The sequence below is a fragment of the Panthera leo genome, chromosome A2, assembly GCF_018350215.1.
Source record: "Panthera leo isolate Ple1 chromosome A2, P.leo_Ple1_pat1.1, whole genome shotgun sequence".
NCBI classification, from domain to species: Eukaryota; Metazoa; Chordata; class Mammalia; order Carnivora; family Felidae; genus Panthera; species Panthera leo.
In genome coordinates this window covers 129,404,423-129,418,125 of record NC_056680.1, presented here as the reverse complement: position 1 = coordinate 129,418,125, position 13,703 = coordinate 129,404,423, and the positions used below count along the sequence as shown (strand labels likewise).

The 13,703-nt window shown below is 40.1% G+C and overlaps 1 protein-coding gene across 1 annotated transcript in view; it reads left to right on the top strand.

The window, feature by feature from the left end:
• DOCK4 (dedicator of cytokinesis 4) overlaps positions 1–13,703 on the top strand; it is a 430,451-nt gene that overhangs the window by 290,753 nt on the left and 125,995 nt on the right. Inside the window, exons 18-23 of the mRNA XM_042922426.1 lie at positions 3,789–3,886; positions 3,995–4,078; positions 4,255–4,355; positions 6,643–6,724; positions 8,050–8,220; positions 12,849–13,041. Of these exons, the coding sequence (XP_042778360.1) occupies positions 3,789–3,886; positions 3,995–4,078; positions 4,255–4,355; positions 6,643–6,724; positions 8,050–8,220; positions 12,849–13,041 (729 nt within the window). The remainder of the gene's footprint in view (positions 1–3,788; positions 3,887–3,994; positions 4,079–4,254; positions 4,356–6,642; positions 6,725–8,049; positions 8,221–12,848; positions 13,042–13,703) is intronic.

The window sequence follows — 13,703 nt, the reverse complement described above, 5'->3', positions numbered from 1 at the left end:
TTTATTTATCCTATGTGGATTAGTTGTGTGTGTGTTTTACAGCCCGGGTTCACATTTAACTGATTGCCTCTGGTGGAGTAATTTCAGGTTGTCTTAGTTATCTTTTGTTCTCGTAACAATTACTGTAAATTTGTTGGCTTACAACAACAAAAATGTATCATTGAGCAATTCTGAAGGTCACAAACGTGAAATCCTTTTCATTGGACTAAAATCATGGTGTCAGCAGAACCACACTTCTGGAAGCTCTAGGGGAGAATCCTTTTGCTCACCTTTTTTAGCTTCTAGGGGCCACCTATATTCCTTGACTCGTGGCCTCTCCTCCATCTTCACAACCAGCAGCATAGCATCTTTATGTCTTTCTGACTCTGACCATCTTCCCTCTGTTAAGGATCTTTGTGATTACATTGGGCCCACTAGATATTCCAGGATAACCCCCTATTTTACGACCTTTAACTTAATCACATCCGTGAAATCTCTCTTGTTGTATAAGATGAACATATTCATAGGTACCAGTTATTATAACATTGACATCTCTGGGGCCATTATTCGGCCAACCACATAGATAATCCTAACAATAGCTTATCTGCTGTCAAAATATTTGGCCCTGCAGACTTAATTTGTTGTTGTTCTCCAGTTTAGGATGTTAGACAGAATTGTGGACATAAGACAGAACCAAATCCTAAAAATTAGAAGTTGCTACTTTGTAAAAGCAGACATTTTCAGGTAGATATGGATAAATAAAGCCATTCACCAAATCATTATATTAAACATTTCATTAGATGGAAGGTAATGCTTGGCTCAGTTTTGGACACTAATAAGTACTTAATTGTTCGTTTGACTTTGATTCCCCTTGTGAATGTAACACAGCTCAGAATGAACAGGGAAATAAATACTGTATTTCAAATAGATGGGAAGGAGGAAGGAAATTAGTTGATCTTTCTGAAATTTACATGCTAGGCACATATTTCTGTGTGGAAGTCATCCAGTTCCAAATTGGAATTAAATTGCTTTGTATTCATTTTACTCAAATTGGAAAACATACAAATCCATTTCCAGTACAATTGGGTATTTAGCAAGTGATACGGTCTCTAGCAACAGTCTCCTATAGCAGCTTTGCGTTCCAGGATCCCTGAGGTGTGCCTTTCTGCACATGCTCTGTAGTCCAGTGTTGTTCGCGGGCAGCCTACCAAGGCTGGGAGCGCCCTGTCGCAAGTCTGTGACTGCCAGATCAAGCAGACATTTTAAGATTCTTGAGAGTAGGGGTCAGGGAAGAAATGATTGTACTTCTTTGTTATCTTCCTTGGGCTGTTAAACACGACTTTAAAAAAAAGGCTAAAAATAAAAACAGTGCTTAAATTTAGCCTAACAGCTGTATGGTTGCTGACTTCCCCAAATCTCCTTCTCCCTCAAATAGTGGGTAGTTCATTCACTCTCTTCCTGAGAGTGTGATTTAAAAAAAAAAAAAAATAGGGATTATGTCCTCCACCTGTTTTCTAGCTCTTGGTAGACTAGGCATACAGCATACTCTTAAGTGCTTTTTGAATAGAACGTTTAAAATACACATTTTCAGTAGTAGGTCATAGTTCCTGATTTGCAACTAACGATTCTTCAGGTAGCTAAAATAGAGACCCTAAGAGATAACAATTTTGACTTAATTCTGAGCAGTTTGTACACACGATTAATTACATCCAGATGAACATACTGCTTTATTCCCCCTTTTCTTCCATTATGAGCAGACTAGAGAGTCATCAGATTTCTTGTAGGACAGGTGAATAGCCCCATCCCGATCTGATTGTCTGGAACTGTCATCTGTTCTCCACCTCTGCTGATGGCAGTGCTGTTCCTGATATCTCACAGCTGCCTCTGGGGATGCCTCTTTCTGGCCTGCAGAGCCACCTTCTTCCTCTGCACACACTCCATTCCTCAACACTGGACCATGCCCTGGGCACCCCTGCAACAGCCTAGCTCCGAGGGGCAGGCAAGAGAGCAGGGAGCTGCACGGAGTAAGAGGTGGAATGGAGGTTGAGTTGGAAGTGAGGAGTGAGGTGCAGGGAAAATGCACTGGGGAACTGTAAGAGAAGGTGCCCGGGAAGGGAGGCATCCTGAAGTTAGATGCAGGAAGTAGGAAGTAAGTGGGAGGGAGGCAACCAATAGATGGGAGAAGAATGCACCTGCTACGTCTGCTCTGGCAGGTCTCACTCTGTTGGACTATCTACTATTCTATATATAACCAATCATTTTTTAAAAGGCACCAGCCATACCTCCAGGATGTCTGAGTTGGACATGAATATTGAACATTTTCAGGCTTTTCCATTATGAAAATATCATAAATATCTTTTTCAAAGTCATTATTTTTAAAATTCCCTCATTTTTAATTCTAAACCACCCCCTGTTGTAGATAAACATTTCCATTTAGTACTAAATTTCTCACTATTAAGTCCTTTGTGAACTTTTTCTCTTGAATCTGGCTTTGGTGAAAGTTGTGTCTCTTTCCTCTTAAGATTCATACACTTTTTCTCATCTCTTTTTACTACATCACATTTTCTTTTTCATCACAACTGCTTCTTCCTTGATTTCCTGTGTGTGTGTGTGTGTGTGTGTATCCTTTTGGTTTTTGTTTCCATGTTGGTCTTTTTTGTCTCTCAGCAAGTCCCATTTGGGTTTCTCTTGAAACGAATGCTTTCAACTGGATTTCTCACTGTTAAGCCTGGAAAATCCCTCTTAGCTGCTTCCTTGGCTGTCCTAGTCTTGCAGCCCCACTGAGCCCTGGGAAGCCAGCCCTGCCAGGTTCCTCTGCTTTTTGAGCTTCCTGCATACACAAGCCTTGTTAGTTCTTACTGCTCTCATTGGACTCCAGACACGACTGTCTCCTTGCTTCCTCTGGGGACTAGTGAAGGTGGACACCATGTTCAGGAACCTTTCTAACTTCTGCCCAGGAAAGCTGGGGGAAGAATTTTTACCCTCACCAGGTAAAGAGGTTCTCAGAGGACCCTGCTAGACTCGGACCAATATGTTGTCAGTTTAGGAAGGGGCAGAAATTGAAGAGCTGGGTCCTTCCAGATAGAAGATGACCATGGAATCCAGGAACTGGCCCTCTCAGGTCCATGGGCTCATTAGATGATCTGACAGTTGACTAGACCTTTCATCATTGTGCAAGGGACCTTCTAGTCCTGCCAGATCTGGGTCACATATGTCAAAGAAGACCTTTATTGCCAGGTAGAATTGGTTGCTAGGGAGAGTGCTGTGGAGGGGGCACAAATATGAGGAAAGCAGATTCCTGACCCTCAAGAAATTCCCATTTTAATGGGAAGAGGCAGGAAATGATTCAACAAATATTTATCTACTGCCTGCTGTGTACCTGCTCTATACTGGGTGCTGGGATACCATAGGACCAAACTCAACATTTTTTTTCTTAGAGTTTACAATCTAGTAGGGGTAAAGACAAATAAACAATTGTAATAGTGAGGTCAGTGCCACTCTGAGGTGAGGGACAGGTAGCTCAGTCTAGAAGTTTCAGGAAAGACTTCTTAGATGAAGCAACAGCTGATCTGGGAACTGAAGGTAGAGTAGGAGTTTGTAAGTCAAGAGCCATTGAGAAGGGATAAATAATTAGAATATGCTGTAGTGAATGCCATCTTAGCTAGTCAGGGTCTAGGAGGGAACCTGAAGCTTGGGTGACCAAGAGGGGTAGGCAACGTGTTTAAGAATCTAGCTCTGCCAGTGGAAAATGTTCATTTGAGGGACTGTTCTCTACCAAAGCAGCTAACCTTCATTTTCTGTTTGGAAAGGTGATATGCTTGATCTCTTGAAATGGAGAACTCACCCTGACAAGATCACAGGCTGTCTCTCTAAATTGAAAGAAATCGATGGCTCAGAGATAGTAAAGGTATATGTTATTGTGTTGTCCGTCTCTTGGAAATTCATGAAATAGGGACTGTTTGGGGGGGAAGGACAGATGATTTTTTATTTATCAGTTTACTTCTTTATCTAACAGTTTCTGCAAGATACACTGGATACCTTATTTGGAATTTTAGATGAAAATTCCCAAAAATACGGGTCTAAAGTGTTTGATTCTTTGGTGAGTTTAAATTCACTTTAATCATAGCTTAACAATTTTGTCTCTCATTCTTGACTTTCATAAGGCTGTTTTTGAAATACTCATTCAATAGTGCACGAGTCACTTAAAAAGAACCAAAAAATGTATATATGTCTTGATTTGCATTCAGTTTTACAAAGCTCAATTTTCTTTTTTAGGTTCACATAATAAATTTGCTGCAAGATAGCAAATTTCATCATTTTAAACCTGTAATGGACACTTACATTGAGAGTCACTTTGCTGGGGCACTTGCATACAGGTAAGGCCTTTATCTTGTAATTGGTTTAGAAGCAGTTTCTTCTGAGCTTTGCTAGGCAGAACCATTAGGATAAGAAAATTTAAGAAGAAGTGTAAGAAGAAATAAAGCACAACAACAGAAGTGTCTCTTGAGTCAATATCTTCCTTTCTCACACATCTTTTTTTAATGGCTGCAACTTATTTTGATTAAAAGAAAAAAAAAACTTTCTGAATTCTCTTCCTAAAACCTAAAATATAAAGTTTTTTTCTTCATGTCTCTATTTCACTTGATACTCTTTGGTCCAAAATATGTGGTTATTTCAGCTCAAGCCCATTTAATCACCACATGCCTTGCTGATTCTGGAAGTCTTTAAGAAAGAAATGTGAAGGGAAAACAGCATTTGCTATCATATCTTTTTAAACTCATTCATTCATTCATTCATTCATTCATTCATTCACTCATTCGTCTGTTAATATTTACTGAGTGCCTACTGCATGCCTAATGCATGCTGATTAATGTGAAGACCTGGTTCCTGGCCACAAGCAGTTCAGCCATGGACTCTCCCCTCTGATATCAGCTGCCGTTTTAACTGCTCTTCCTTTCCCATCAGCTCAAATTATGCAAGCAAGGCTAAAGTGAATGAGTAATGACAAGCCATAGCTCGTACCTGCCTCCATGCAGCCTAGCTGATAATTGCCAGAAGGCAACAGCTTCTTTCTGTGCTATGTATAACATCTTCCCGGCCTTTGGCCCTGCTTATGCACAGCCCTGGAATGTTCCCCAAAGTTCTTTCTCCCCATTCTAATACTATCATTGCTATTCTGCCCACGTTTTTACCTTACTGTACCTTAAGCACCTATGGCTGTGCACATGCACAATCATGTATTCCCAGCTGTGTGTTAAAAAACACTGAATCATGTTTTTGCCCTTTTTCCCCCATCATGTGATAGATAAAAGATAATAAGTAATCAAATAAGCATTCGATCCTGTTACCTTGGGTACTCCCTAAAAGGCACGTGAAGATTTATGCCTCCAGCTTTTAAATGAAGGGAGTTTTTATTGAAGACTTGACCCTCTGTCAACAGGATTTTTAGAGACGGTGAATGAAATATCAGGGATAGTTGGAAACATCGGCCTGGCTTTGCCACTTGGCCTAACATGTGGGGCCCTAATATGAGGGGTTACCACTTGCAACTGAAATTAGCATTGGAAGCTAGAGAGGAAGGGTGTAATTTCTAACACTGGATGTTGGCCAGGAGAGCAGGATAGTCATTCCTAAGAAGACAGATATTGCCTATGCAGTCTTCTTGGGCTGTGGATGGTCAGAAACTCACTGATATGTTATCTTCAGAAGAACATTCCTGGTAGCACCTGCCTGGTGGCCCATCCATGTATTCTTCCCTGAGTGAGAGAAAAGAGGAGCATTTTTAAAAGCTTGCTCTGCTTTCCTGAAACCAAGAACTGAGCAGAGTTAAAGGTAGCAAACCTGCAATCTTGAAAATTGGCTTTTTTTTTTAATTCAATTTTTGTTCCTTAAGAAAAAGAAAAGAAAACTTGGCCTTTTTTGAAATTCTCTTACAAAGGCATACTGGGATGGGAAGTTTTGTTCTTCCCAAAGGTCAGAGAATTGGCTTTGTAAACCCATGGGAATGTGATTCGGAGTAGGGAGATGTTCCCTTATCCTTTGCCGCACCCCCCCCCCCTTTTTTTAAATGTTTATTTGAGAGAGAGAGAGAGCACGCATGTGTGAGTGAGTGGGGGAGGGGCAGCACAGAGCTGTCAGCACAGAGCCCAACGCAGGGTTCGAATCCACGAACCATTAGATCATGACCTGAGCTGAAGTTGGACATTAAACCGACTGAACCACCCAGGTGCCCCTTGCCACACTCCCTTTTGCCTCCAACTGAATACTTCATCCAGCTGTTCACATGGTCACAGGTCATGGGGGAAGAAATCCCAGTTAACACTTGTTCAAGGTTGACCATGACAGCCTACTTCAAGGCACTTTCTTTGCCAGAGACCTTTTCTCTGATACTTGTGTTCACCCGTTGGGAAGCTTTGCCGGAAACAGCAGGGCCAATGGGATATGTCCATATTGAGGGAATCTCAATGGGAGGAAGTGTTTCTCTCTTGAGTTTCAAAAAGGGGTAGTGATGTTGATGTACAGATGCCTATTAAGCATTTCAGCAGAAAAATATGAGAAGTGAAGGAAAAAGAATCCTCCTTATGATAAAAATGTTTGATTTCTTGGCTTTTAACTGAGAGCTAGACCAATTCTACCTTCTGTGTATTTCTCCCTGTATTTTAGAGATCTCATCAAAGTTCTCAAGTGGTATGTGGACAGGATAACAGAAGCAGAACGGCAAGAGCACATCCAGGAGGTGTTGAAGGTAATGACGTGGTGTCGATAACAGATAATGTAGTCTACCAGGGCTGTTGCACCATGATGCCTCAACTAATTGGTTTCTTCTACATAGACAGTAATTGATGATGAAGTATTACCAGCATTTCAGTTCTTCTACACAGACAGTAATTGGTGATGATATATTACCAGCATTCCAATTCAAGGATCTTAATCGGTTTATGCTCCTCCAGAGCTGATGAAATTTGAAAGAAACTTTGCCAGGCTTGCCCACTGGATCCTGCCTGGGATTGAATTCTGATCTCCAGGATACTTGGAGTGAAGTCTAGGAGTGGCAGGAGGGAGGTTTATGAAAGAAGACCACAGATAAGCAATTAAGCTTGAAGTTCCTGCACCCTGGCAGAGGCCATTTGTGAACACTTTGTCTTAAATTTTGAGAGAGAATACGGTAGCTTAGCAGGGATCACAGTGAGGAAGCCTGAGGTTTTACTGGGTCTCATGGCTTAATGCTGCCCACATCTCTGGGCGTTTGTGCTCAGTTGTAAACGGAGATGCTAATACTTTACTTGCAAACATGTTCATAAAGACTACAGATCTTTTTTTTTCATAATTTTTGTTAATGTTTATTTGTGAGAAAGAGAGACAGACACAGTGCAAGCAGGAGAGGGGCAGAGAGAGAAGGAGACACAGAATCCTAAGCAGGTTCCAGGCTCTGAGCTCTTAACACAGAGCCCAATGTGGGGCTGGAACCCACGAACCATGAGATCATGACCTCAGCTGAAGTTGGGCGCTCAACCAACTGAGCCACCAAGGCGCCCCAAGAATACACATTCTTAAAGGGATTGTTCAATAGCTGCTCTGAGAATCCTCCGATTTCCTATTTGCTGAGTACCACTCTATTTGATGCAGCAGAAAAAAAAGTAGACAGGTATACGTTTTTAAAAGCAAGTATTTTACTAATTATAAATTAATCACCTTGGTGTGATTGAAGGTAAAACACTAAGTGGCAAGAGTACCTGCCAGCAAAGCACAATAAATTTTCTGAAATAGACCAGCATCTCTCTGTTAACTAAATTGAAAAACTATCTGAGGATCAAAAGCATTTAAGGTTCATGCCTCTTGAGAATGACACAGAATTTTTAAATTATCTATACATTTTCTCTCATTAGCGTCAGCAAAAAAAAAAAGGCTCTTCTTCTACAAGTAAATACTGTTCAAAAATCTCAGGGGGTCTTAAGTGTTTTTAAATCAATAATTCAAAAATCTAATGATGTCCCCTGGTTTTTATGCCGTGTCATTGTTAAATACTCTTGGTTTCCTTTGAAACTAACTTTTACAAAATTTCGTTTGAAGGCACAAGAATATATTTTTAAGTACATAGTTCAGTCTCGAAGGCTGTTTTCCCTTGCCACCGGTGGACAAAACGAAGAGGAATTTCGCTGCTGCATTCAGGAGCTTCTTATGTCGGTCCGTTTCTTTCTTTCTCAAGAGAGCAAAGGGTCAGGAGCATTATCTCAATCACAGGTAATTTTTTTGCATCTCTGCTGAATAAAACAAAAATGAGTCTAGTTTATTTGTTTTTACATAGCAGTGTAAGTGAATCCATAGCTCCAGTTCCTATTTGTAGCGTCAGCAATTTTGCAGACTTTTAAAGAGTCCCCTAGCTCCCGCGAACCCGCAGAGCAGAAGTTAGGCTGGCTTTCCTCCGCCTACTCTCACTCTTCATGGGACGGCTGTTGGTCTACAGCAGGCTGGGTTCAGTTCTGAGTAGACACGATGTCACCATCGGCCTTGGGGAAGGAAGTTCACTGGAGCCGATCTGGTTCTGTTGTTTACGCCAAGCCTTGCACTGCATTTTAATCTGGCAACTTGAGACTCATTATATCGCACTTGGCTAAACTGCATGTTGCTTTGTTTTATTTAACTTGACCCTAATCATCCTGGGACTGAATGACCAATGCTGAGGAGCGGTTGCCAAATGCTATTACCTGGAGTAGCTCTACGTGTTTTGTTTCAGAACAGGATTTATCCACTTTCCAAATAACGTGGCCTTGAATGTGTTCTCAGCGATCATTCTCAATATCTTACTCTACATTTTCTTAGTCCTTCTTGTACATTTTTAGTTTCTAGTGACTTGAGTAAAAACTTGTCAGATGGAGAAGCAGCCTCTTTGCTGCCATCCCCTGGAGACTAAAAATTTATAATCACTGAGTATTGGGACATAAAGTGGAAGATAGAAGACAAAACTAGATCCATTTGAGTATTCTTATAAGTTGGTGCCATTTGACATTTGGAAAGCTTTACATATAATGGCAAAACACCAGAAATGTACCAACCCCCCAGTAATAGTACTGTGCTTTTTCTGACTTTTGGGGGACTATTCTTGTTAATCTCTTGTTTGCACAAATGGACTGATCTTACATCTGGGCAAGGGTACAACTCAGCCTCTTTTAATGACATTTTGGCCTCTGGTGCCAATGGTACAATCACTGTGCTTGGGGAACTTGCCACATCCCTCAAAGTCCAGTTGCCCACTCGCCAAACCCTCTTTTCAGCAGTTGATAATTTGAAAGGATAATCCAACAAGCCAATCATGTATTCGTTTAGATCAAAGTTCTTAAAAGCTCACTACTTTTATAAAAGCTGTTGTATTTGAGACTATCTGCCTTAAACCTTTACCGGTTTCAGGGACAAAACTTAGCCGATTCACATCTGAAAAAATATTCTCTTACTTTTAAGATTAATCTTAAGTCACAATTTCTCAGTGCAATGCCTTCCTAGGGACTCAAGAGGTTTATTCCTTCTCTAAAGTTAGAGAAATCTTTTTCCTTAGTTATGTTTCTGCTGCATCCTGGTAGTCACCCCAAGACGTGGGCCACTGTGGAGCAGCACAGTGAAGAGTGGGTTTCCTTTTATGTTTAACATACTGATTTGCACTGCTCTTGATTCTCTAATCCCCAATCAAGGCAGTGAAACAACTTTAGTACCTCCAAAGAACCATGTTTGATTTTTCTCTTTTTTTTGCCCTTAGTTTTTTATTGACACGATATATAAAATGTATGTAAAGTTTCCGAATATCTTAATAAACTACTGAAGTCATTCTGTTATTTTGTGTACAATCCTATACTCGTAAATTTTGATGTGATAATTTCACTTTGATGCTAAGGGAATTCATATAAAATGACGAAGTGGTTAGTTTTTTTTGTTTTTGTTTTTGTTTTTTTAAGCAAAGTGGACTTTTGTCCTCTGTGTTTTGGGAGAAAGAAGAATACTGTACACTTTTTCCCATTGTAGGTTTCCTTTTGACCCCACACCTTCTTAGCTCTCCCTTCTATGAAGGAAGGTGTCATTAATCTGACCCAGTGTGTGACATTGACATTGCTGCATAACAAATAACCATGGGCTTCATGGCTTTAAGTAACATCCAATTATTAGCTCACAGTCCTGTAGATCAGAAGTTTGGTTGGAATTTTTGCTTAGGGTCTCCTACAGCCAGTATCAAGGCATTGGCCTTGGTGGCTTCTTTGGAGGCTCTGGGGAGGAATTCCCTTTCCAAATCTTCCAGGCCTTTGGCAGGAATCAGTTTCCTTGTGTTTCTAAGACTGAGATTCCCATTTGCTTTCTGGCTATCAGCAAGGGGTTGGGGATGGAACGGGTTCTCTCAGCTGCTAGAGACCATACACATTCCTTGGTATTCTTCAAATACCATTCTCAAAGCCAGCAACGAAAAGTCACATCCTTCTCATGCTTCCAATCTCTCTGAGTTCTCCTACCATGAGCTAGAGAAAACTTATGTTTTAAATGCTCATGTGTAGGGATGCCTGGGTGGCTCAGTTGGTTAATCATCCGACTTTGGCTTGGGTCATGATCTCGTGGTTCGTGGGTTTGAGTTCCACATCAGGCGCCCCGAACCTGGAGCCTACTTAGGATTCTGTGTCTCCCTCTCTCTCTGACCCTCCCCTGCTCACGTGCTTTCGTTCACTCTCTCTCTCCCTCTCTCTCTCTCTCTCTCAAAAAAAATAAACATTAAAAAAAAATTTAGGTGCTCATGTGATTAGGTCAGGCCCATATGGATAATCTCCAATTTTAAGATCAACTCATTAGTAACCTTTATTATAGCTGCACAATTCCTTTTGCCATGTAACAACATAGTCATGGGAACACCAGGAGACAAAGGTCTTAGGAGTCATCTTCAAATTCTGCCTATCCTGTCCAGAGCCAAGGATATTCAATGGTCTGAATTTTACTCTTAGGCTGTCTTAAAGACAAAACTCAGTTTCTGTTTTGCAGTTTTGCCTGTGGGCTACAACTCAGGGACATTTCTGTCTTCTGAAGGCAGAACAGCCATCCCAGAAAACCTTTCTACTAGATCAGTTTATAATGCCCCACAGGCCTGGCCATCCTGGTTCCACCGGGATGATCATTTAGTTATCCTGGCCTAAGCCCAGCTCACGAATGGCTCTGTCTTTGGGAGCCCTGCCCCAACAGGATTGCCCACTCACTCAGCTCTTGGAGCTGTGGCTCTTGGTTTCTCCTTCTACAGACAGATGCCTCCACGAGAACCGCATGAGAAGAACAATGTCAGAAGGAGTTGAGACCCAAGACTCTGCCCTAAATTCCTAATAATTATCTTTCTCTATTTGTCTTGGCTCTCAGGAAGGTCAAAAGAAAATTATGCTTTTCTTTTTATTTGCACTAAAAAATCCTTAGCTTACATATCTTGGTACAACTGTCTTGATGCCCTTATCACAGGTTCTTGTTCCTTTATCCTTTTTTAATACATGTGTCTTCACTGCACACACAAATACTTTTTTGAAGTAAAGAGCTAGATATGAAGAATTAATGGGTAAATGAAAAGATTCCTGAGGAAAATCGATGTAGTTGACTTTTCAGTTATGAGAAAGCTGGGCTCATTTTATTGTATCTTATTTTTTTAACTTCATCTGTATGACTCAGCTCTCTGCAGAGTGAAATGAAGGTTATATAAATACAGTCTTTAACAGAGAATACCAAGTTATTAATTTTAAATGTATTCAAATAAACCTATCATGTTTAAGAGTCGAGGAGAACATAGCTGTTGATTGTAGCACCTGAAGCATTTTGATGGTTCTGGCATCAGAAACAGGTCTTGGCTGTTCTAGATATTTTTGCTGCTGCTGTATAGATAAATTCCAAAACACACGAATTTGAATTTGAGTCTATGTTTGAATCATCAGCCCATGTAGACTCGACCTACTTTGTTTTGGTGTCAGATCTCATTGGTAAGCCAGCTAGCTCTTGAGTATCAGCATATTAGAAACATGTGCCTCCTTCCCCTACTTGGTAGACTTAAGGCTGCTCGACTCTTCCTTCCATTGCCCTCCTTTTGTGGAATTTAAAAGACTCGGCTTGTTTTGATGTACAATCCTAGTCCAATTTGTGCCCCTTAGGATTTGATATTAGCATCTTTTTTTCCTTAAAAAATGATTATCCAGTTTCTTTACTTATATAAAGAATATTGTTCTTAGTACGCAGTTCTGGGGTTACAGTAAATCTGAAAGCATCCTAAAGGTTTGTTATAATGATCTTTTCATTTTACAGGTGATAAACTAAAACCCAAGGGGCTAAAATGACTTGTCCAAGGTCATAGAGTTGATTAGAGACAAAGCCAGTAGTACATATAATCTGGATCTTCTGATTCCCTGTCTTGTTTTTTTTTCTTTAACCGTAACTTCATTGCTTTTGTCCATGTGTTTGGTTTCTTCAAGGTAAATGTGATTTATATGAGCACTTCAGAAAGCTTCTCAAAAGAGAAATGAAATAGAAGTTACTGCATTCCAGGTCTTGGTGGAGCATTCTTTCCATTTGATCGTCCTGCATTTTGCTGATTCTGTGGGATTTTTTGCCAATCATTTTGCTAATGTCAGTGATTTTCCACAGTTTCTCACTTTTATTATATGGCACCCTTGCACATTTTAAAACATTGTTCTATTTTGCCACACTTTTTTTTTTTTTTTTTTTTAATTTCAGCCTTTTAGCTTAGGTACCAGATACATTTTACATTCATTTTTTTAGCATTCAAAATTATTTGTCATAGTCTTAAACTCAATGACATTTTACAGCAAATTTCTCAGGGTGTATCTTGGAGTTGATATAAATTTCTTCCTTTTAAGGCTGTGTTTCTGAGCTCCTTCCCAGCTGTGTACTCAGAGCTGTTGAAGCTCTTTGATGTCAGGGAAGTGGCCAACTTGGTGCAGGACACCCTGGGCAGCCTGCCTACCATCGTGCACGTGGACGACTCCCTGCAGGCTGTGAAACTGCAGTGCATCGGCAAAACCGTGGAAAGCCAGCTTTATACCAATCCAGGTAGGGTGGTGAGTCTCTTGAATGAAAGCTGTCACTTACCTCCGGTAGTCACAGGTCAGCAGAAGCAATTAGAAAGAGGAAACACAATTACTGTCTCAAAAGCATTGTGTATTTGGATGGTAGAATAAATGTATTAAGTAGCCAAATAGAACAGTCTGGCTATTAAAGCTTTATTTCTAGAAAGAATGAAAACCCTAATGATTAAATTACTGATTCTAATCACAAACTAGTTGGGACATCAGGTATGCTTATTTTCTTGCCTAAGAGATTTCATTTTTTTGTTCAACAAAATTTAACATTTTATTTCGGGAATGCTTACAGGGACCTGATAGGATTCTTCTTTGTCTCTTTTGTTCTTAAAATTGTCCCTTCAATTTGTGTTCTGAAACTGAGTGAAAATTTTGATGTATTATCAGTTTTTATTTTATCCTAATAGCACGTGATCAATTACTAAATTGATTTTGTCATATCTGTTATTAAATCCCATTGCCTTTTTTCTTCTAGTTTTTCCTGAAATAAATTACCAAACTCATTTTAAAGTTTAAGAAGTTTCTGTGCTATCAGCAAATAAACTTTTCAAAATTGATTCTATTGAGAGTTATCTTTCCACATGAATGCATATGTGGGTATAATATTTTTGAAATAGGGTTTCAAATATAGAT